Source organism: Mixophyes fleayi, chromosome 3 (assembly GCF_038048845.1).
Source record: "Mixophyes fleayi isolate aMixFle1 chromosome 3, aMixFle1.hap1, whole genome shotgun sequence".
NCBI classification, from domain to species: domain Eukaryota; kingdom Metazoa; phylum Chordata; class Amphibia; order Anura; family Limnodynastidae; genus Mixophyes; species Mixophyes fleayi.
The window spans coordinates 319,525,150-319,550,515 of record NC_134404.1 but is presented as its reverse complement, the minus strand read 5'-3'; the positions used below and the strand labels follow the sequence as shown (position 1 = coordinate 319,550,515).

The window sequence follows — 25,366 nt, the reverse complement described above, 5'->3', positions numbered from 1 at the left end:
ACTCTCTGCCATGCTGTCTGTGCTCCCCCTTCACTCTCTGCCATGCTGTCTGTGCTCCCCCTTCACTCTCTGCCATGCTGTCTGTGCTTCCTCTTCACTCTCTGCCATGCTGTCTGTGCTCCCCCTTCACTCTCTGCCATGCTGTCTGTGCTCCCCCTTCACTCTCTGCCATGCTGTCTGTGCTCCCCCTTCACTCTCTGCCATGCTGTCTGTGCTTCCTCTTCACTCTCTGCCATGCTGTCTGTGCTCCCCCTTCACTCTCTGCCATGCTGTCTGTGCTCCCCCTTCACTCTCTGCCATGCTGTCTGTGCTCCCCCTTCACTCTCTGCCATGCTGTCTGTGCTCCCCCTTCACTCTCTGCCATGCTGTCTGTGCTCCCCCTTCACTCTTTGCCATGCTGTCTGTGCTCCCCTTTCACTCTCTGCCATGCTCCCCCTTCACTCTGCTGTGCTCCCCCTTCACTCTGCTCCCCCCTTGCTTCCGTTCCTTCACTTACCTTTTCTATCAGTTTCTTTCTTTTCTTCTTCCCGACTCCTCTCTGCGGCGCTCCTCACTGAACATCGGATGTGATGACGTCACGCCCAATATTAAGTGCGAACGGAGAGAGAAGAGTCGGGGAGCGCCGCATTCACGTGAGTATTCTTTTTTTAAGTTTCCCACACTCCCCACCAGCGAAGAAGGGAGCCATCAGGGTCGGGGCATACCGGGGGATAGCCCGGTCCCCCGGCCGGCCAGTCCTACCCTGCCTGGTATCAACAGTAAAAAGAGTCTGGTAAATGTAGTGGGACTGGTACACCAACAGACTGCAAAGTGCCAAATCAGAAAACAGAACCAGTGTCAGAACAAGTTGGGTGAGCAGCATGCAGGAGCACAAACAGTACCAAACGACAGAAGAGTAGCCAGGAACAGTCTGGGTTAGAACTCACAGGAATCGGCCACAATATGAACAGGAATAATGGAGTAAAGTTATGGAGCCTAATTCTTTGGCATAGGCCTGTGCACAGAGCAGGTTAACTAGCTGAGTTTATAAGAAAGGCAGGTCACAGGTCAGAACACATGAACACGGGTTCAGAGCTGCTCTTAAAGGGCCTGCGGCTTCTGTTGTACAGAGTAGGAATGTTGCAGAGGGTTCTGCGCATTGAGAGCAGGGAAGAGCAGAGGGAGCGTGCCGTCAGCAGGTTAGAAGAGTATCCGCCGGACTCTAATGTGTGACGGCACGTTACACCTGAGCTTCAATTCAAAGCTCTCCTGTCTTGAGAATGGACGAAGTACTTGGGGTGTGAGTGTCTCATGCAGAGTGGCGGTCCTGTACACTGTTCTGCTGCTTGGGTTACTGGCTAAACATGTTTGGAATACATGGTAATATTAGACCAGACAAATGTCATACTGATGAAACAGGTAAACTTGGTATCTGACAATGTAACAGTATACAGATTTATATCAATGTACAGATTGAAACCTCAAACTTACTTGCATGGATGATAATCTAAAGGAGGTGTGATGAGATTATACCGACCGGGATCTATGTTTACGTCCTGTAAATTGTAGAGATATATATTAGAATTCCAAATAACACAGAATATGACAATTACAGCTGGTAATTAATTAACAAGGCTTATGGCTCACTATTCAACACACCCTCCTCCATTGTTCTTACTGCAAAAAATTGGGTGGTTGGTAAAGAACAGATAGCAAAAAAAGAATATTAAAGGGAGATAAAAAAAAAAAAAAAATAAGCATAAACTAATATCTGTGCTGCCCCCTAATCTATATAGAACTAATCACTTGCCGAGTTTGCCTATACAGTAAGTACATACATGATGTCAAGTGTCCATCATCCTCACATTTTCTCAACATGACGAATAAAAAATAATAACAATGTATTCATCTATTAATACAGAAAATTATTAATGCATTTTGTACAGATTAGGGAGCTGCCATGATGAACTCTCTCAAAGTGGGCGGTTCTGTGTTATATATTAAGGGGAGATTCGCCCACTATTACCGCCACCACCACCTGACACTCCAGTCACCAGCTGCATATTAGGAAGACTGACATGATGAGTAGAGTAGGAGCAAATAAGAGAGAATACTTCCTCCCTAGTCCCCTCTCTCCTCTCTCGTGGTCAGTCACAGAGCTTAAGTGATTGCAGGAATTAGTGCAGCCACATGTCATCACTCACTGCAGAGCGTGGCTGGAGACAGGGGCGGATCCAGACTATTGATATACCCCGGGCGATTTTAAGGGGGCGATTTAGACCCTGCCCCCTTTCTCAGCGTCGGACTGGCCCACCAAGATACCGGTAAAACCACTGGTAGGCCCCGCTACCTTACGGTCACACCCCCTTTTCAAAGTGGGCGGAGCAGGGAGCTCGCTGTCCTCCTCGGTGTCCCCGCTGCTTCAAATGCGATCGCAGCTGTCAGTGACAGTGTCTCGGATTTTCATCTTTAAAATCTGCCCAAACTGACATCCAGGGTTTGGTCCCCGCCCCGGGGTGGCAGTAACAGCGGTACATTTTTAGGCTACATAAGTAGTATTTCAATTGACAGAATTATCACCTTTTTAGGTAGTGGAAGGACGGACTATGTGACATAATAAAAGCAAGAAAAAAAAATCACTTCCTCTTTGCTTGTCTAATTCCCTTTTTATATACACATCACAATAATCTATAGGACAGTACTGGCATACTGGTTTCCTGACCTCGTGTAACAGCATAATTTGTTTACTTTGAAAGTGTAAGGAAAGGTTCAGCGCTGCAATAGTTTGATCGAGACCGTACATTACAAAATCTACAATATAGAGCTTAAATATCGCACATACTGGACTACAAGCTAACAGCTGAGTTCACAGCTTGTTCAATGGGACTTTCCCCCTCCCGCAAACCTGTTCCTCCATTGGTCCCCACAATTGCCGCCTGTCACTGATTGGGTGACTGTGCGGCCCAGTACTTTACTGCATATTTACTGAAAGCATGTAAATGACACATGGAATAAGCACAGATGAAAAGTCCATGGGACCAGAAGACAAGCTTCGAGGTTGCAGTGCGTGGAAAGAAAGGATCCTACATTTGGGCCGTTTTCGCCATCATATAGTATGAATTGTACATGACAGACAGACATGTGAGTACAAAACACAAATGTGATTTGCAGAGAAGTCTGGGAAATGACATATGCCTATAGGTGGGGAAAACCACCATGGAGGGAGAAAAAGAGCTATTTTTTGTATACATGAAAGTTCTTTATTTTATTGTTGCACACATCAAATATCAAAATATGAGTCCCTCTAATCAATGCATTGAGTACCTGAAATACTGTGAACTCTAGGCCTTGCTTCCTGAATGTGTTTTTTTACAGCTAAGTACTCCATAGCATGGGGAGCATCCCCACCAGTAGTCCTTCATTGACATGCTGCTTTTTTTGTGTAAAATATGCATGTACTTGTCATGCACGACAAAAAAAAGACACATCCATATCTATAGCTGCTTCTGGTTGGTTGTTTGCAGATTCACTCCATTCCTGGGTAGCATGGTGGCTTAGTGGTTAGCACTTCTGCGTCACAGCACTGGGGTCATGAGTTCGATTCCCGACCATGGCCTTAATGTTCTGAGTCTAGTGCAGGCTGGATTAACCTGTGGAAGTCCAGATGTTGTGAAACTACAAGTTCCAGCATACCCTTCCAGCAATAAGCTGCTATATATTGGCAAAGCATGCTGGGGCTTGTAGTTTCACAGCACCTGGAGTGCCACAGGTTAGCCAAGCCTGGTCTAGTGGGACAATCCCGATTTTTTGGTGACTGTTCTGCCCAATATAAGGGGCAGGTCGAGACTGTGTACTCTTTATATACACACTGCATTCTTTACATACTACACTATAGTGCTAGCTGTACTTCGTGGGCTGACCACTCCCCCTCTAGTGTCTGGTCTCGCCTCTGTGATGGCTGGCCACACCCCCTCTGGTGGGCCCCTAGCGTTGCAGTTCCCCGGTGGGCCCTTCATGCCCCAGTCCGACACTGCCCTTTCTGATTTCTAAGGCTGCCGGCGGCTGCACACTATGTGCAGATCCGCTCGGCAGTGGCAGTGTGATGTCCCGCTGCTCTGATTGTGTTTAAAACACAATCAGAGCAGCCGGGCAGCACACTGTCACTGCCGAGCGGACCTGCACAGTTTGCAGCTGTCGGCAGCAAGCCCCTGCTAGGGCGGGCGATTGCCCCCCCCCCCCCCCCTGGATCCGCCACTGGCTGGAGAGCAGAGTGCTGAGGGAGGTGGAGAGAGTTAAACTGGGCACCAGGAGGAGAGGTGAGAACCTTGGGCCTCATTCATTAGTGATCTTATCTGCCGTTTTTTGCTTATCTTAAGCAAATCCACTCTGTTCATGCCCAGAAAAGGGAGATAAGAAGCAAAATCCACTACGTAAGTGAAGAATTTCTTCAGTTAAGATGAAAATCCATCTTAACTTCACTCTCATCTTCCTGTTTCTTCTTAAAATAAGCATCTTAACTTTTGCACAAGATGAGATCACTAATGAATCAGGCCCCTTGTCTCTATCGTCCCTACGATTCTGCTGTCTTCAACAAAATTTTCACATCATATCATAGGAGGAACAACCTCTGTATAATGATGGAAATATTCTGTCTACATTTGGGAAAGGTAAATAAGTAATAATGATTTATTTTTTTTAAACCTGATCTGTCATACATGTCTGAAGAAAAGCACAGTTTATTTATTCATTAAAATCAGTTATGGATAATATGAGACTGATAGCAACTTATGAATTATTTTCTGATGGAACAGAACTCTTATGACAATAGTGGTCCCACAACCACAATTTATTTGTATTTTTTTTTTTTTATTTAATTGAAACTTTACATCACTAAATAATGATTTGTCTACTTAAGTTTCTGCTAAACACAGAAAGACGACTTTCAAATAATCCTTAATTCACCTCAACCAAACCCGCAGTTTAGTAAACATACCCCAATATATTTTTTCTTCAATATAAGTTACCTTATAATTACATTTAGAAACCACTGCAATGGGGTAAATATATCAGTATATTCCCAGTTATTGTTATTATCTAGGCATATTGAATTCTGAATAATTTTAATGACAAAAACAATGACTTCACTAAAGAAACCGGGAGACACAGGAGAGCTAATCCTGACATATATGACTTTTGTATATATTGTTATTATAAGAAAGAGTTCATTTATGGTGACATTTGAAAGACGTGTGTTGTGGGCGAACAGGTAGCAGAGAATGACATGAGACTTGCTACAGGTTCCAGCTGATGATTCCACTCTGCAAATACATTCCTATGTGCAGAAACACATCAAATTGTTCTCCTCGCACATAAGAAAAAGACATCCAGAGCACATCTTTATCCCAGGTTTTGGAGCTGGCCTGTAGAAATCGGACATACTTGTTGTCAACATGTGAGATCACCCTTTCGGATGGGGAGATCTGACTGGCTATTTCTGGGGGCGTGGTCAAGCAGAACACATCATGTGGCCCTTCCCCTCATATGGTCGTTCATCTCATGGGAGGAACGACTCTGTATAATGATGGAAATATTCTGTCTATGTTCTGGGATATGTAAATAAGTAATAATGATTTTTTATTTTTATTTTTTAATAACCTGATCTGTCATACATGTCTGAAAAAAGAGCAGTTTATTTATTCATTAAAATCAGCTATGGATAATATGAGATGGATGGCAACTTATGAATTATTTGCTGATGGGACAGAACTCTTTTGACAAGACAGTACTGGTCCCACCACCGCAATTTATTTGTATTTTTTTTCAATTTCATTGAAACTTTACATCATTAAATAATGATTTGTCTACTTAAATTTCTGTTAAACACAGAAAGACGACTTTCAAATAATCCTTCATTCACCTCAACCAAAGCGGTAAACTAGAGATACAGGGTCTCTTATATCGAAACCAAACCTTGAGTAAGACCCTAGACATGACACTGATTTGGGCCCCTTTACCCTCTCCATTTGTTAACCTCCCCTTACCCTCATAAAAAAGAGTCAGAATAATCTGGACCCTATATGGGAGCCTAAGTTGTCTAATGGATAGCCTGGCTCTCCCTGAAATCCGATATTCAGATCGTTCCAAGCCAAATTATCTGCTGGTGGGTGATAATGTCCTATATGTAACAATGCAACCATTTTAGCCTATCACAGTAGGGGACGGGCCGCAATAATGCGTGAATTGTGTCACTAAGCCCTGCCCCCTCAACCTAACTAACGGAATTTGCCAGGTTGCCCTGCTCTCCCGGGAGTCCGGGACGACTCCCAGAAATTTGGGAGAGTAGACAACTATGAATCCTACATGACCTTTTTCAGGTTTGGGGATCTGGCTGGAAATGACCAGGGTGGGAACGAGAAAACAAAACACTTCTATTACACCCTACTACCATAGTCGCCCACTTTATGGACAGAAGAAGATGCAAAACTTTGCACCTCTGCATATTCTGCCAGCTTGACCCACAAATACGATGCTTTTTCTTGTAAAAATAAAACGTGTAATTGTGCATTGTGACATCACAAACTGGCGTCTACACTGGGAGCTGTGGGAGAGAACAACAAACAGTCCGCGGGGCTGAAACGGAGATGTAGTTCACTACCATCAGAAATCTTGGTCTCCCCTACAACCTGACAAACAGGGCATATATATTTGGGGTATATATACGCTAGACTTGAACATGCTTGTTAAAGAGTCCACTGAATTCAGGATAAGGATCACTAATGGGCATTGCAGTAATGTTCGGGGCCTATACACTGTAATATTGGGCTAATTGCCCAATATCGGCTGCAACATCACAACATGTACCGCCAGCATAAGTCTGTGATTAAAATCACCCCACCTACTACAGAGGAGGAACATAAGAATAAACCACTTAATATAATAATTGAATCAAAGCTCCATTGGGTTTAGATACACTGCAACATTTAATCATAATTCATCATATAAAACATTTAAAACATATTTATAATCATTTATATTATAATTGAATAGGTTTCTGTGACATTAAATTGTGCTGTTATTTGCACATTTGGATATCACCCGAGAAAAGTAGAAACATTTGTTGTAGATAACAGCAATAACAGAACAATAACAAGCAGCCAATAATGAACATGGCAGGTAGTAAATCTACAGAAGACAGACAACACACTAGAAAACAGGATTTCTGGCGCTCGACACTGTGTGTCTGATATTTGTAGCTAAGCCCGAAGGAAAAGATGACATTAAATACGTCTGTCTTTTATTTACCAACTGTATGGAGAAATAGGACACATAGATTCAGCTGAAAGGAAAGGTGAAAGGGTTCGTTCACTAATATAACGCCAGTTGACAACCTGACTCTCAGCAATATAAAATCACCTAAGGCGACAGAAATATTCATGAAAGACATAGACTATTATAACGTGCTATAGGTTACTGCAACATCAGTTTCTTTTTATATTATGAAAATGTATGTTTCCTACTTCTAATAGTGATTGTGAGTGTAGACTATTGAAATATAGAACCAAGCAAACTGTTTCAGTCGTCATTTTACAATAACGCCTGTTGGAAAGACCAAATCCTGCAAAGTCTATTCATTCGGCCAACAAAAAACTTTCATATAAACTCCATATTTTCCAGTGCCGATGAATATATAACACAACTGCCACAATGGAAAAATGAAGAAAAATATAAACAAAGCGCCACGGTCCAAAGACTGGATAGGAGCCCAGTGGCAGGGTGGAAGGCTGGCCAACAGGAGGTAGATGGTAAGAATGGTCAAACGTAGCCGGGTTCGGTACACAGTGAGGCGAGGAGGTCCAAAGGTTCAGGAAGAGGTTGAGTGGAGGGCAAGCCGAGGTCAGTACACGAGTAGTTGATACTTGGAACCAGGCAGAGCAACAGGAGCAGGAGCTTGATCACAGGCAAGGAGCACAATAATCAGGCACTGGAGACAGGGACTGGCCAGGCTTTTATAGGAAGTCAAGGGGTGGAGCTAAGGCATGCTGGGACATCAGGAGATCACAGGAACTGATCTAAAACACAGAATAAAGGCAAGGGACTGTCCAGCAGCCAGAATAGCTCAGTCAGTAGAGCAGCAGTCCACAGAGGCAGAAGCCCTGGGTTCGAATCCTGACGCAAAGGGGAAAATAATAATACAAAACAACTGATCTATTCTCCCGCTAAGAAGTGTCCTGGAGGACAGCATAATATTTTTCAAGGGAACCCAATGTGGTTTTTAGGTCCTATATGGCATTACATGTTACAGCAATATCCACTATTATTTACTTTGCAATGGTGCAACCCTTTCCAATCTGATCATAGCAGGTTAACCTAATTTGTGTTACCCATACGCTGAAAGCTGCCATATTTTAATATAGAGTTGGCTACTTAGAGGTCATAATATAAAAGTTCTCCACAGAGAGCAGTGCTTTCTCTTAGAGGCTTCATAGTCTCATACACATTTGAGCTTTCAAAGAGTTCTAATATACTGTCCAGCCTATTTCCATATCTGTTGCTAAATTCTCAAAAGATCTTGGGTCCAGCTGTACAAAAAGAACTCATCATAATCCCATTTGCTCCCAGCATGCAAGCACATGGTATAAAGTACAGTTAAAGTTACAGAGACTCCTATAAAAGAGGAAGGCTCACAACAGTTTAAGGGAAACAAAATAAATGAAAAAAAAACTGGTGGAAAAATCAATTTTACAAATAATCTGGGGCATTAAGCTTGAGACTTGGGCCCCTAGTGACTAGGATGTATTAACTGGAATCAGCCTCAGAAAGGGAAACTACCAGTGTATTTATATGATAATAAGATTGTTTTAACTAAATAAAAATAAAAAACAAAAAGAATGCAGAAAAGAGGGGGGAGATGGATAGTGTAGAAAGTTAATATTGAAACTTTAATAGGATTAAAAACAAACAAACTCATAAATAAATAAATAATAAAACATTTCCCTTAGAATCCTGTAATTGTTAAAGTTCAGGTTATTGCCGATTACTTCTCCCGGATGAATAGTACTTCCTAGAAGGATCCCCATCTACTGCACATGCGATGTTCCTTATTCACACCCTACGCATTTCATCATTCATGACTCCAGCAGAGGAGACTAGAGGATTCAAAGTGATATGCTTGCTGGTTTATTTATTTAGGTACATTTTTTTTAATTCTAAATTAAAGTTTGAAAATGAACTTACTATTCTACTTTTTTACTATCCAGAACCAGTGGCGCACGCAGGGGGGGTTTCTGAGTCTCTAGAAACCCCCCCTGCGCTAACTAAGTGGCCACTGTCCTATACAGCAGCTGCGGCGCTGTCAAAGAAGCATCCGCTGCGGTGCTGTATTGTATACAGCACCGCCGCAGACGCTTCTTAGACAGCGCCGCGGCTGCTGTATAGGACAGCGCTGGCGAAACGGAGCAGCTCTCTCTGGTTTTTTTTGGGGGTTTTTTGGGTCGGAGGGGGGAAACCCCCCCCCCCCCCCCCCCGACAATCCTCCGTGCGCCGCTGAGAACCCCCTGTTTCCTGTTGTCTTGTCTTCTAGATGTGTACCCATTGAGGATGGATTATAAGGATGAGTAGTGGACTTGGATGAGGACATATCAAATACAGACATGTGAAATAAGCACTCTATACAACTTAAGTTTAAGATTTTAAGAGAAGTTGTACAATATTTTTAATGTAAGCAATTAAAAGCAGTAACTGCCTGCTATACCTTATCCTTTACACCTAGGAGTAGCGCACTTCTTGAGGTGTTCCTGAATGAATAGGTTCGTGGGAGTTTTTCCACTAGATCGCCGAATTCCACGACCTTGTAACACCCGGGCAGCAAAACTTCTCCAGATCCAGCTGTGCGGATGGGCTTTTTCCGTCCTTGTCCTTTGAAGCTATATGATTGCTGTACAGGATTAAGCTTTGCATCTTGGAGAAAATCACGCACCTCATAAGTCCCAGGATAAGGGGATTCCTGATAATACAAAATAAGGATCGTGGCATAAAAAACTCAGAACATTGAAAAATAAAGCTGTAATACTTATGACACTATAAAGCCCAATTAAAATGGGAGCTCTGTATTGGAAAATCCCCAAATGAAAATGGTGCGAGCCTTAGGATCGGCATTGGGTTTAACATAAGGCACAGTAGGCCTGCGCCTAAGGGCACTAGGAAGTTCCGTTTATAGGGAATCATCACTATATCCTGCTCTATAACAAGCGCGAGAGAGCTACAGAATGGATTGAATATAAGTGGTGTGGTTGGAAGATAGCAGGAAGCAGAGCTGTAACTTAATATTTCAGCGCCCAGGGCGAGAAAACAAATGCCGCCACCCTAGCCCTCAATTTTAACCAAATTAATCTTAAATATTTATAAACTGCTGCCCCCTTCAGCACTGCACTCTAGTCAGTTGCCCCTATCATACAGCCCTAGTTACGGTCTTGGTAGAAAGCTTTTGGTGCCAAAGGTTGTGTGCCTAAAGGTTACACATCCAGTTTAGGAAAATATGAAGTGAAAAGAGTGGCATACAGGGGAATACAAAGTTCTATGATGTACAATATGTTTAAGGCAAAATATATAACTTTTAACTTTAGTTTTCATAAATATTCACTCAGCAGGAATTTAACTGTAAAGAAAGTGACATTCAGTTATGGACCAAATGGTATAAAATAAAGATTTATTCCATTAAAATATATAATCAGATTCATATATTCAACTTTCTACATCGTTCTATGGAGTTATGATTTTTTTCTTTTTATGTTTGATAGAAGATTAAATAAAACACTGTTGAATAAAAATATTAAGACAAGGGATTGATAAAATGATGAGTAAGCGGGGGGGGGGGGGGGGGGGAGGGGGGGGGGGGGGAGGGGGGGGCACTGTCAGCTGGATAACTCATACTATGTGCTATGGAACTTATACAAGAGTAAGGAGGGAGAAGACAGACTATTTATGTATTATTATTATTATTATTATTATTATTATTGATTTAAAATGCACAAACACCTCCCGCAGCACTGTACAGCGTAAGCAGCACATACATACAGAGCATTGTAGCAATTGCACAATTTACACAACCTGGATGCACAAGAGTAAAATCCCTATTCAAAAGAGCTTACAATCTACAAATTGCATTTGAAAGCTAAAATAAGCTAAAATGAACAGGGCAGAAGAAGAAGGGAAACAGTACAAAATCCACAACAAAATTTTAATAAATACATTTTCTGTAGATACTATATATAACATGTGGTTATAATAAAATGCATGCTATATAAATTTAATGTTTGCTTCTTTTTGTTTCTCAGCGTTAAAGTTTTTCTAGAAAGCTGTCAGTGTCGCTTCTCATGCTCTGTGGCACAGTGGTAGCATTCCTGCAGTTTATATGACCTCCACGTGTTCGCTGGGGTTTCCTCCAGCTGCTTCTGTTTCCTCCCATGGACAAAGACATTGTGGTCAGCTAATGGGTGCTGGCAGAGATGGAACTCGCAAAATAAAAAATAAAAAATGTTACCCTTACATATAACCACATACAAATTTGGGCCACTAAATTATTAATAAAATCATTTTGCCCCTGTAACATAATTAATAATATTTTTTGCCCCTCTAAAGAAGAAATCGTGATTACCTTCATAATTAAAACTTGTATTGTGCCTCTTGTTATGTTAGGAATGGCCGGATAGCTCAAAACACAGGCGATTTGAGCTATCTCGCCTCTCAGGACCACCTGTTTTTCTCTGGTGATGTTGTGGCCATATTACTGGCGATTTGCAAAATGTTAAAATTACAAAACATTGGGATGGCGATTTGTATCATGTCGATTTTGGTACCATCAGTTTACTGGCGATTTATTATCAACTCGAGCTTATATACTTCGGTGGGTTCAAATTTGCCTGAGAAATGGTAAATTGCAGCTTCATACATTTTGCCCCAGAATGTGGAAGAAATGTGATCTAAGTGATTTTGACCGTGGAATGATTGTTGGTGTCAGAGGGGGTCATTTGAGTATCTCAGAAACTGCTGATCCTGGGATTTTCACACACATTAGTCTCTAGAGTTTACAGAGAATGGAGCACAAAACAAAAAACATCCAGTGAGCGTCAGTTCTTTGGGTAAAACATTAACCTTGTTAATGAGAGGGGTCAGAGGAGAATGGCTAAGACTGGTTCAAGCTGACAGGAAGGCGACAGTAGCACAAATAATCACGCCTTACAGCAGTGGTATGCAGAAGACCACCTCTCTCTCAGAACCTGTGAAGTTGATAGGTTTCAACAGAAAAAATCCACACTAGGTTCTACTCCTGTCAGCTAAGAACAGGAAACCAAGACTACAGTGGGCCCAGGCTCACCAAAACTGGGCCGATGATGATTGAAAAAATGTTGCCTGCTCTGACGAGTCACGATTTCTGCTGCAACATGCAAAAGGTAGGGTAAGAATTTGGCATAAACAACATGAATCCATCCTGACTTGTGTCAATGGTGCAATGATGTGATGAATGTTTTCTAGGCCCCTTAATACCAATGGAGCATTGCTTAAATGCCACAGCCTACCTGAGTATTTTTGCAGGCCATGTGCATCCCTTCATGGTCATGGTATACACATCTTCTAATGGCTACTTCCAGCAGGATTATGCCCTATGTCACAAAGCACACGTCATGTCAAGCTGGTTCCACGAGCATGACATTGTGTTCCATATACTCCAATGGCCTCCACAGTCACCATATCTTAATCCAACCTTTGGGATGTGGTGGAACAGGAGATTTGAAGCATGAATGTGCAGCTCACAAATCTGAAGCAAATGCACGATGCTATCATGTCAATGTAACAGTCCTTCACTCCACTCCTGAGTGGGTTGTGGTAGACTTGCTATGTTCACGCTACTCACGTCCACTCTTGTTAATGCAGTGCCTCCATGTAAGTCTTCTAAGCTGCACACTGTAGGGATGTGATAGTTTGTCTTACCAGGGACCCCTTGAATTCACACAGACCTCTTAGGGATAACACAACACTGAATGCATATAAAAACCACCACCATGTATGTTTATTAAAACGGATGGGTTATTAGAAAAAGGATTTAAATGAACAGGTGGCACTGTAGAAACAGGTTGTACCATGCAAAATAGACAGTTAATCTCCGATACAACTCTCAGTCACAATTAGAATGCACTTGTCAATTCCATTTCTAAGTAGAATGATTATACCTACAGGCTTACCACACTGACACCAAAATTATACCTGTCTGTCTGTCAGGACTGACTACTGTCTGATGGAGCCAAATAAACAAAGCAATGAACAAATACAACTGAATGAAAGTGGATTAAATTGACAATATAAATAGACTTCAATGAAACTAATTGATTTAGGACAACCCTTAAGTATATACATATAGCTCACCTAAATAACACAAGGGCTAGGTGGCAATAACAGCTTTGTCAGTAAATGCCATCATATAAATTTCCTCTTCACATGTAATACATTGGATTAAAGACTCTCAACAACACCACAATCACACTTGCAACAGTTATCTCACTCTGGCAATCTTAAGCGGACCATATATTCACCTTGGTTATGTGAATGTCTCTAGTGTATGTTTCTGCAGTAGTTAACGTTCACACTTCTCCATAAATAAGATAACACCTTATTAAACTAGGCAGTGTCCACAACTGCTACAGTTATCTAAGGCTGCAATAGCCCAACTCTTATACACTTATCTGTCAATGTGGAGGGCAGCTCTTGGCAGGCTGAAGCAGCAATCCACTAGGACCAAACCTCCTCTAGCTAGCAGTCCTTTGTGCTCAAGTGCAATTCACCCAGACCAGGAGACTTCCGCTCTGGCCAGGGGCTAGCTTTATATTCCCACAATAGCAACTCTCTACAGGGATCACCCGGAAGTTCACAGACACAGGTCCCTTGTGAAACGTTTCCCTCAAGGCAAACTCCTATTTGTGCTCTGCTGATTGGCACCAGCAGGCTCCTCCATCTGCCTCTGCGCTCCTCTTCAGTTTCCTCTTCCCCCCAGCAGTCTAGGCTGTTGGATGCATGCAGCTTATTAAACTCAGTGTTGCCATTTTGTTGGAGTCTATGGTGGCGCCATCTGGTTACAACCCCGCAGCTGTGGGGGTCAAACTAACATGGACCAGAATCTCTAAGGAATACTAGCAGCTTGTTGAAAACATGCCATTAAGAATTCAGGCTGTTCTAGAGGCAATGGGGGCCCAACCCAGTACTAAAAAGGTGTACCTAATAAAATGGGCATTCAGTCTATGAGCCTGAGTCATTAAGGAAAGTAAGGCAAAAAAGGAGTAAATGTTCTCCAGGACAAACCATGTTACACTGTAAGGGGTGCAAATTAGTTTATTATTTTGCACATAAGGAAAATGCTGCCTGTTTTTTCATCAATACTTGATAGCTTTATTTTTACACTGAAATTTAAAGTTGATCTAGGACATGCCCTACCCCAACTATAAATCTGTCCCCACATTTTAAATTTACCTCCCCCTTCAATGCAACATGGTTTTGCCCAGGTGCAAAGTTACAAATTTTTTATGCTTTGCTCTCCTTAATGACTCAGACCCTATGTCTATATGCTATAACACGGTCATTTATTTGATGAAACAGTGAGCACAAAATGCTTACCCTAAATGTATTTAGCCACCATCCGTCCCTTTCTGTAAACTGCTTTTCCATTTTATTATCCATTTTATTATCTGGGTCCTGTAGAAAAAACACAGACAAGGATCAGTCTCAACCAATTGTGGTAGAACAAATGTGCAGGTAGATTACAGAAGTAAATGGAACAATCTGCAGAATGTAAGAGTGTGTTAAACAAAGTTATGCACCTCTCAGGGAAACAAGACCTTGTGTATATTTATTAAGAAAGATAAAGTTGACAACCAAGTTGTCAACAATTACAATTACAATTCTACCCGCAGTCTTGTTGCTTCACTGATGCTAAGGTTTTGTTCCACAACAATCACACCCAGAGCTGCATAATACATAAACACCTAACAACTGAAACAAATACACACGTAATAGGCCCTTTTGACTTACTTTCTGTTCAAGCAGGAACTGCCTCTTTATTCCATAAACCACTTCAGGGCAACATAGAATTCTTTTATCTTTTTTTGTGTGTTTTTTGGATTTTATTAGCCATATTTTCATATACATAATAATGGAGCAGCAGGTGTTGGAGACAGGTGCATGAACATGTGGGATGCACAGTTACTAATTTAAGGTTACCTAGGGAAGTATCAATCTTAAATACAGTCTTGGGGCACTAAACTATTCCTAAAAAGCATAACGTGCTCTGGTCTCTACTTGATTTAATGTGTATAGTGCAGGTTCACAAGTTTAGGTTTAGAAAACCAAAAGTGAACTTGTTTGGTGAAACTAAAAGAAATATATTTTTCCAGATTACAGAAAAGTAAATCTGTTAAATAAAATGCCTTTTATTAACTTATTAGTGCATACTTTTCAACCATTTCGATTTAGGCAGGACAGTCCCACCATTGTGATCTGGACATCTTTGTCATGCAGGTGGGAAATTTGGAAGGTATGTCTCAATGACTGGTGTCCTACATGGCAGATCAAAGCTTAAATGGGTGCAATGAATCGTATTTAGAAGGGAGGTGAGGAGAGTATAGCCAGCCTAGCTATTCAGAGGTGCTAGACCCCCCCGGGTGTGTGGCCACTCCCCCCATCGTGATGTGGTCACGCTGCCACCCATGTCATAGACAAACCGAGGAGGGGTTTCCTAGTGCCTGGAAACCCCCCTCCGTGCCTGGGGCACTGTATACTTGAGGTGGCTGGACCCTGTCCCCGCTTCACACGGCTCTGCTTGAAAAGGGAGAACTGCGTGCACCTAACAGTAGTGCACGCAGCATTGCCCATGTATATTATAGGGATAGGAAGAGTTGGAGAGCAGTCAAGCACTGTCTAAAATTATAGCCACGCCCCCATGCATGCTGGTCATGCCCACTGGCGGCGTGGTGTGGAAACCCCCCTCTACAAATCCTGCGTTTGCCCCTGCATGTGACAGCCACGCCGCCTGTTCCAATGCTGGATTGCCAAATGTTGGCAGGTATGTTAGTGGGGAAGGCAAAGACTCACCTTTTAAGACTCATACACACATGGTGTTAATATTACCCGGTTGGCACAGTGGGTAGCACTTCTGTCTCACAGGGCTAGGGTTATGAGTCTGGTTCCTGACCTGGGAGTTTGTATGTGTGTGGAGTTTGTATGTTGTCCCTGTGTTTGCGTAGCTTTCCTCGGGGTGCTCGGGTTTCCTCTCTCAATTCAAAAAAATACTAGTAGGTTAATTGTTTGCTGACAGAGTTTACTCTAGTGTATGTTAGGGAATTTATACTGTAAGCTCCAACAGGACAGTGATTGATGCGAAGGACAAAAAATCGCTGTACAATTGGTAGTGTTAACCAAGATAATAATTAAACAGTATCTGCAAAAAAGAGGATTTCAAGGAAAGTAATATTATTTCATTTCATTGGTACTTCTTTATGTATTATTGTCGCATCAGGACAATTTTTACTAACACTTTTCTTATTGACAGGTGAAGTTGTGGCTTCTGTTTACTGACTGTCAGTACATTTGGCAATGCTGCACAGTGCCCAGATTTTAATTTGCTGTCTGCAGCTGTATTTGTGAACGTTCAGCACCACTTGGCTGAAAGCCCTGAATTATATTTATTTAGTTTTAGTTAAGAGAAGAAAATGGTTCTGCCTTATATCTATTGTACGGTGTTAGGTGTTTCAGATTACCACATTCAAAAGGTTGCAGTCCCCAGTCTAAGACGTATGGAAGCAGAAGTGGTTGTGGTCTCACACGGGATATCCGCCTGTAGTGATAAATCTATGCATCTGGTCTTCTTACTGCTGGGAATGAGGATTTACACCTATTATAGTGTCAATGCTGAACCAACAACCACAAGGGTGCCATCATTGTCATGGTCAGCCATAGAAGTTGGAGTATTAGGTTACTGCACAAGTTCTAGCTGTAACCTTCACAGTTCACTACGCCAAACCACAGACAGTGTATCATGGACATGATGGGTTCGCTTGTACTAATTCATAATGGCCTAGGACAGAGGACGGCAGCATCACCTATAAATAGATCCCCGATCGAAGAAATAGATCTACTTATTGGTTCAGGCTAAACCCTGAACCGATAAGTAGAACCCATCTGACTTATCAACGTACAAATATGTACAGATGCGGCTCTCTGAGGCTTTTTGGCGGCCACCCAACTTCTCTTACCTCCATAATTCTATTGTGTGACAGATTTGTTTTAACATTATTTGGCTCGCAAGCACATAGTTATAACTTATGTGTGGTCCTGTTCATGTACATACTTGCACAGCAATGACATACAGTAGACAGGGCCGGATTAAGGGAATGGAGGCCCTTGGGCTAAGGGGGCCTCCATTCTCCCGTGAGGGCCCCCCCCCCCCCCCCCCCCCCGTGATCCGAGCTGCCCGCCCCCCGGCACTTACCTCCTTCCCCGGCGTGCTGTACGCTCTTTACTGAGGAGATCTTGTGAGAGTGAGACTCACGAGATCTCCTCAGTAAGGAGACTACAGCGCGCCGGGGAAGGACAGCAGTGAAAGTGCTCAGCAGCACTGATCGTGCCGGGGGCGCCCCCACCTCCGACCAATCAATACTGCTGCTGAGCACTTTCAAGGGCCCCCTGGATGCCATAGGCCCCTGGGCTGCAGCCCAGTTAGCCCTATGGTTAATCCGGCCCTGACAGTAGATGATCACTTTAATCACTTCTGCACTAGTAATAATTTCAAAAATGAAGACCAATGGGTAAATTTATACTAAGGTGTGGTTTAGTGAAACCACTGATTTGGGTGGTTTTCAAATGGACAGATTTACTAAAGACCAAAACTGCTGGAAAGGAAAAGTGCTGTAAAATCACCATTTTACAAAGTAACACATTAAAAAAAATCACAATCTGGATTTTATTACATGGTAAGAATGCAAAACGTGAAATATATCAAACTGCGGCTTGAGAGGATAAAGTGATGGCTGTGAGAGACGAGATAGCTCAAAATGTATGCTGTTCAGAACATAAGAAGTGGCACAATACACTTATTAATTATGAGGGCTGTCATGATCCAGCGCTCAGCTTATTGATGTGTGTGACAAAGGGTTAATCAAGAACAACCATCTGGTCTTTTTTAAAAACGATTAAAATCTCACTTTCTTTCCCACACACTACATTTGCCTTACCAGTTATGCCACCACCAATGTTTTTTGTGAAGAGCTGACATTACTTACTCAGGAAGCCTTCGGTTCTCCATTTAAACCAAACTAATCTATCACAATTTACTTGTATCAAAATTATCATAAAACAAATGATCTCCCCTGACCCAGTTATCATAAACCAAATGATCTCCTCTTTTTCAACTATGTAGTGTTCTAAAACCAAGCAGAGTATGACACATGAATTTATAAGAACACAGAGACATGAACCTATTAACTATAAATTAACATGGAAAAAAAATCCACAATGCTTAAGATGAAAAACAATTAACAAAATGACATACGATATAATACAATAGTTTCTTGTACAATAAAAAGAAATAAACAACAGAAATGGTAAACTTACGAATGATCAGTTTCTGCCTGTGGGAGAACAGGAAAAACGGAACATTTCTCAATATGAAATTGACTCTCAACAGTAAACAAATCTGTTAGATTTACTGGACAAGTTAAACATGCTGCAGGCACCCACAGCCTCTCTTCCTGTGTTGTTAGACCTAGAAAGTCTGTATAATTTTTAAGACCTCTTTTCAATCACCTTTCAGGGTTTATTTACACTGGCCTAACTTCTTACCAGAATGTCCTACAAAGGTGATATTGATATAACCTTGAAGAGAGACTTCAAGCTTTTTTGACCCGTGCCATAATTTGGTATTGGGCACTCATCTGTAACTACATGTGTGGAACTCTCTATCCATAAAAACCTCAAGGGTAGAGCAGAGGAGTTTAGAATAATCAAAGACATACATGACTTTAGTCCAAAATATAAATATGTTTAAAACTATATTTACAAGCCATCTGCTACATATATTCTGATTATTATTTTTTGTATTAGGATCAAGTCTGTACACACAATTGTGTGTACATGCCCTACTATAGCAATAAACAGTAAAAGTATCAATATCGTGAGGAGTGGCACAATAGCAGAGTGATTGGCTTTGTGTTGGGGCTTTGTGTTCAATTCCATATTCTCCTAGTGTTTGTGTGACTTCACTTTTGGTGAGTGCTCTGTCGTTCTGGTAGGTTAACTGGTTTCTGCCCATTTTCACCCTGGTGTTCTGTGTGTGGGCTCTAGGGAAATAAAATTGTAAGTTGTACTGGGCCAAATAAAGTTTACAGCTCCGTGGACTAGATAAATTAAATGATAATAAAAATAGTTAATGCAGAGGTTTATATACTGAGGTCTAGAGCGCTGGCATACATTGCAGCTTTACATAGAGCTACATATTGATTTAATCATGGTGAATACACACAAGGCATTCTCCCTGCTAAATAAACATAATAATAATTGACAAGGGTTATGTAATATTGTACAGAAGCAGGGTGCTTATAGCTTACATTTCCATTACTTGACATCTTATTAGCACATTATAAAACCAGCAGCCAATGTTGATTACATCTATTTGCCTCATCCCTGAAAAGAGAACATTAACAAGATCACTCACCTTCTTGTTTTGCACGACCTGTCGATTTATTCTGCTAAATCCTACTGCTGCCATTTTGACTCTCCTGACTCTCCTAGTAACTAAAACAAGACGGTCTTTAAACTTGTCTCATCTATGTTGTCATGAGAGCGTCCACATAGTGCTTCTAATGTTTCCTATCACACTCACGTTACTGACTGTACAAAGCATTGTTAGAGCTCTACCAAATACCTCATTATGAAGTTACAGTGAGCAAAGGGTCATAGGTTACGTCAGGAATCCCTACTACAGTGCTAGCCCTGAGGCTATTCAGGTTAGTAATATAGCTATGTATAAAGAATATTTTACTCTGTACATTAAACGCAATATTCCTTTCATAATTCAGTTCAGGAACAGAAGGGAGACGTAGTCCACCAGTTTTATGCATTAGTTAACACTGCCACTAAGAGAATTGGGGGCCTATTTATGAATTGCTGCATTACCCCCAGGTTACTTATAATCCCTTATCGCCATGTTAAGAAGTGATATTACGCAGCCATTTATTAAACAATCATCCTGGAGCACTGCATCTGTTAAGAGGCTGTCCCAGCGATGACTTTACTATAACGATAACTCTGGGTTCTGACCCGGAGTCTTTAGAGCCATCTTCAGGTGGCGTTAGCCATCCTGGGGCAATCTCCAAAAGGCTAGGCTTTCCATAGCTTGTTAAATTGGCCTAATGCAGGAGATAGGGGCTTGCTCACAGTCTTTAACTCGGGGGCAAGCACACAGCACTGGCCCATAAGTAGCGGCCCATCCTTAAAGGATGGATTTCGGAACAATATATATTTATCAATATAAAAAGAGCCTATTTTAGTGTTGCTAAATCCAGCAATGCTTTATTATTATAAATGATAAACCTTAAATAAAATAAATAATGCAACAAAAAATACATCTCACTTTGCATTGCATTTTATTTTATATGTTCCTTCTCCCTACAGCACTTTTTTGTTTTGTTTACATACCTGGCTGATTATAATGGGATTTATGAAAAGGCTAAATCTGTGTGCACTACTGTTAGATGCACACAGCTCTGCCTTCACGAACAGTACAGTGTGAAGCAGGACATACCTCCCAACTGTCCTTGCAGTCAGACCAAATCCTGACTAAGTGAGACAGTCACCCAAATTCAGGACTGCTCCACCAGATTCAGGACAGTTGGCAGACTGTCCTGCTCTCTCCTCCCTGTCTTGTCACTTTCACCACCTGTGGCAGCTGGTATCTTTAGATCAGTTGCTGCTTGTCTGGATCCTGGAATGTTGGGTGCTCTATTTGGAAAGAAAATGGGTACATGAAATTTAGAAAACTCCAACCAGCCTCAACATTCAAATAATAATATTCACATTTTCTAAATATATCTATTTGTTTCCAAACAACCTTGACATTAAATTAATAGCAAATACATTTAATAAATAGACCTATTTCCCTCCAGTCAGCCCCAACATTAAATTAATAGTATTCCCATTTATTATACAGTATAAGTCTATTTCCCTCCAAACAGCCCCAGCAATAAATTGAATAGCATTTATGTTTAACAAATATAACCATTTCCCACAACCATCCCCGATATTATATAATTCATATTCACATTTAATAAATAGCCCTTCTCCTCAAACTCAGCCCCATATTCAATTAATAGCCCAAACCACCAAAGCATTAAATTAAAGGTCCCGGCACCTCACCTTAAATTAGTATGTCCCACTATTAAATATCCCCACCAATATATTGCCCTACCACCACCCCACAAATAAATAGCATCTATTAGCCCCACCAGTAAATAGCCTACCTCTGAAAATATATTAAGACCCCTTTCCCTCACACATTATATTAACATACACCCCCCCCCCACACACACACATTATGCTGCAATGTCCCCCCACACACACATACATTATGCTGCCATGTCCCCCCCACACACACACATACATTCTGCTGCCATGCCCCCCCTCACACACATACATTATGCTGCCATGTCACCCCCCCCACACATACATTATGCTGCCATGTCCCCCCCCTCACAAACATACATTATGCTGCCATGTCTCCCCCTCACACACATACATTATGCTGCCATGTCCCTTCCCTCACACACATACATTATGCTGCCATGTCTCCTCCTCACACACATACATTATGCTGCCATGTCCCCCCCCACACATACATTATGCTGCTATGTCGTCCCCCCTCACACACATACATTATGCTGCCATGTCCCCCCCTCACACACATACATTATGCTGCCATGTCCCCCCCCACACATACATTATGCTGCTATGTCGTCCCCCCTCACACACATACATTATGCTGCCATGTCCCCCCCTCACACACATACATTATGCTGCCATGTCCCCCACCTCACACACACATACATTATGCTGCCATATTCCCACCTCCCCCCAACACACATATTATTAACACCCCACCGCACTTACCATGTCCCACACGCGCGCTGCTCCTCGCACATGGGACGGCACCTGTCACGTGGTGCATGTCCCATGTGATTCTCTCGAAAGAGTCACATAGAAGTAGGAGAGGGAGAGGGGACGGATCTACAGATCCACAGCCAATGAAGACAGGTGGCTGCTCCCGGGAGGAGGGGCCAGCCACCAAGAAGGAGACCGGCCCAAAACAGACTTTGTCTGTCCGGCCCGGGGGGCATGTGCCCCCCTGCCCCCCGGCCGAGCCCAGCCCTGGCAGGAGATAGCTATGTTATTTTGTGCATCAAATTAAATGCACTATATATTTCATTCTTTTTTTAATTATTTTATTCTTAACATGGGCATGCATTAATAGCACAGATGCGCTGAAGGCAAATAAGAGGAGTAAAGAAAAATATATATAATATATATGATTATATGCAAAACTCTGGGTACACCTAAGTCAGTGGTGGCCAACCTGTGGCTCTAGAGCCACATGTGGCACTTTGAGTTTTGAAATGTGGCTCCTGTAAGGGGCATATGAAGAGGCTGATGGGCATGTAAGGAGATGTGATGGCATTTGGGGAGATCTGATAGAATGTGTGTAGGTCTGTAGGCATGTGGAGAAGCTTGATTAGCATGTATGGAGTATGTGGGGAGGTCTGATGACATGTATGAGGAATGTCTGTAGATCTGATGGCGTATGGGGAAGTTGATGGGCATGTAAGGGGAGTGTGGGAAGGTCTCATGGTTTGTAAGCAGCATGTGGTGAGTTTTGATGGCATGTGATGGTATGTGGTAAGATTGATAGGCATGCAAGGGGCATTAAAGGGGCATGTGGGGAGATCTGGTGGCATGCGAGGAGGCTGATGGTCATGTAAGGGGGCACGTGGAAAGGTTGATGGCATGTGTAGGAAATTTGGGTAGATCTTATGGCATGTGGGGAGGTTGATGGGCATGTAAGGGCATGTGGGGAGGTCTGATGGCATTTAAAGGGCATGTGGTAAGATCTGGTGGCATGTGGGGAGGCTGATGGGCATGTAAGGGGCATGTTGTGAAATCTGGTGGCAGGTGGGATTGTCTAAATTGAGTGTGGAGAGGTATAGTAGCATGTGGGGAGGTCTAATGGGCATGTGGGAATATCTGACGGGCATTTCTAAGACATGTGGGTAGATTTGATGGCATGTGGAGAGGTTTGATAACACGGGGGGGAGGCTGATGTGCATGTGATCTAATGGCCAAGTGGGAGTCGCACGTTAAGAGATCTGGGGTACTGTGGATGCAGTAGCAGTGTGAGCTACTTTGAAGAGGGTATAAGTAGCCCTTTGAACCCTCCCCCACTGGACACAGCAGTGAAGTAAGAGCTGTGGAGTGCAGAGCTGTGCTAATTTTATGATTATTCTGAACATTTGGGCAGTGTTGGATATTTTCTTTTTTGCTTAGCAAGATATTGTAAATTATGTTATATTTTCAATGTATGTGTACAGTATGTATGCGCATGTTTAGACTCTACATGCATATGTACATATATATATATATATATATATATATATATATATACATATATATATATATATATATATATATATATATATACACACACACACACATATATATATACATATATATACATATATATATATATATATATATATATATATATATATATATATATATAAATTTAAAGTTGGCTCTATGCAGTACCTATAGATATTATTTGTCTCTTGGACTCTGGCTAGTTGGCCACCCCTGCTCTAAGTGATAAGACGTTAACATAACCTCGGCAGGGTATAAATGTAAATGTGACAGATTTATACATATTTGAATACACAATAACTATTTATTTGCTGTATTTAAGTTTGGAAAAATAAAACAGTGAATGAGGCCTGTGTTAAAAATTGGGAGTCATTATGTGTTGATCCATTAATACTTTTTTTATGGTCTCAATACTTGATTGGCTGATTAGTAAGGCCTTAAATTATGCCAGATGAATATAATTCCATTGTTGAATAAATACTTTCAGGATTTTGTGCTCACCCTCAACCATGAGCTCCACTAAGCAGCTGACTGAGGACTTGAAAATAAAGATCATTAACTTTTACAAAGCAGGAGACGACTAAGGGGTATATGCACTAAACTGCAGGTTTGAAAAAGTGGAGAGGTTGTCTATATCAGCCAATCAGATTCTAGTTATATATTAAGTACATTCTTTTGAACAAGTACACAGTTTAGATTAGGAAGTGTAATATGATTCATCCCAATGGAATTTATTTCCCCCCCCAAAAACTTTCATTTTTTGGAATTAAACTACAGGTGATAATTGTGCTTCAATTTCTATTTTATTCGCTCTTAGCGACTTTCATGCATGCAAGTACTTGTATTATATGTACGTTCTCCTGCCTCAAATTGAGCCATACAATTTGCTGCACTTATAACTTCTGCCACCAACAATCAATGAATGTTAATTCATTAAACTTTGTACTACGACATTAGATATTTCCATCTTGCCGTTTCCTCTGCAACGCCATGGATTTAGTGAATAGGCAATAATCCTCTGTTCATCATGACGACAAGCTTAACTGAATTCAATGAGACTTGTGGACTTACATATAGCTTCTGATTGACAGCTCATTTGCATATAAATCCTGAACCACATCCAGACCAAACGTTTGCTTTCCAGTATAGTAACCTGTTATTTTAGTCAATTATACCTGAAGCTCAGATGAGCAATACATTCCTAGAAAACCACACACATTTTTGTAGCAGTGCCAACTTTCTATATTGCAAATATGCATAAAATACTCAACTGCCATCCGTCATGACCTTGTGTGAAATAGTACTTGTACAGAATGATATATTAGGGTTCATAAACAACTTCTAAAGAAGCCAGGATCTCCATAGGTTGGCATTTATCACTTCTGACATTGTGTCGTCTTATCTGTCTGTTTCCTTGGGAACCGTTTGAGTATTATCACTTATTCTATACATGGATTAGAATATTTTATATTGAATGTTTAGTAAAATTTTCATGACTCATCCTCATAAAATACATTAAATGCAACTGTTTTGTTACTTGCACTCTTAGCACAGCATTGCTTTAAAATAGCCAACATGGAGATATATAAAATATCCTTAAAATTGGTGAAAAATGATTTCACTTATATTTGTAGTGATGCCATGAAAGTATTCTATACTGGAATGC

The 25,366-nt window shown here is 41.6% G+C and overlaps 1 protein-coding gene across 1 annotated transcript in view; it reads right to left on the bottom strand.

Moving 5' to 3' along the window:
• Positions 1-14,707, bottom strand: part of STPG4 (sperm-tail PG-rich repeat containing 4) — a 53,267-nt gene extending 38,560 nt beyond the window's left edge. Inside the window, exons 1-3 of the mRNA XM_075200748.1 lie at positions 14,641-14,707; positions 9,731-9,982; positions 1,471-1,535 (exon numbers count right to left, since the gene is read on the bottom strand). Of these exons, the coding sequence (XP_075056849.1) occupies positions 1,471-1,535; positions 9,731-9,982; positions 14,641-14,703 (380 nt within the window). The 5' untranslated portion in view covers positions 14,704-14,707. The remainder of the gene's footprint in view (positions 1-1,470; positions 1,536-9,730; positions 9,983-14,640) is intronic.
• Positions 14,708-25,366: the final 10,659 nt, after the last annotated feature.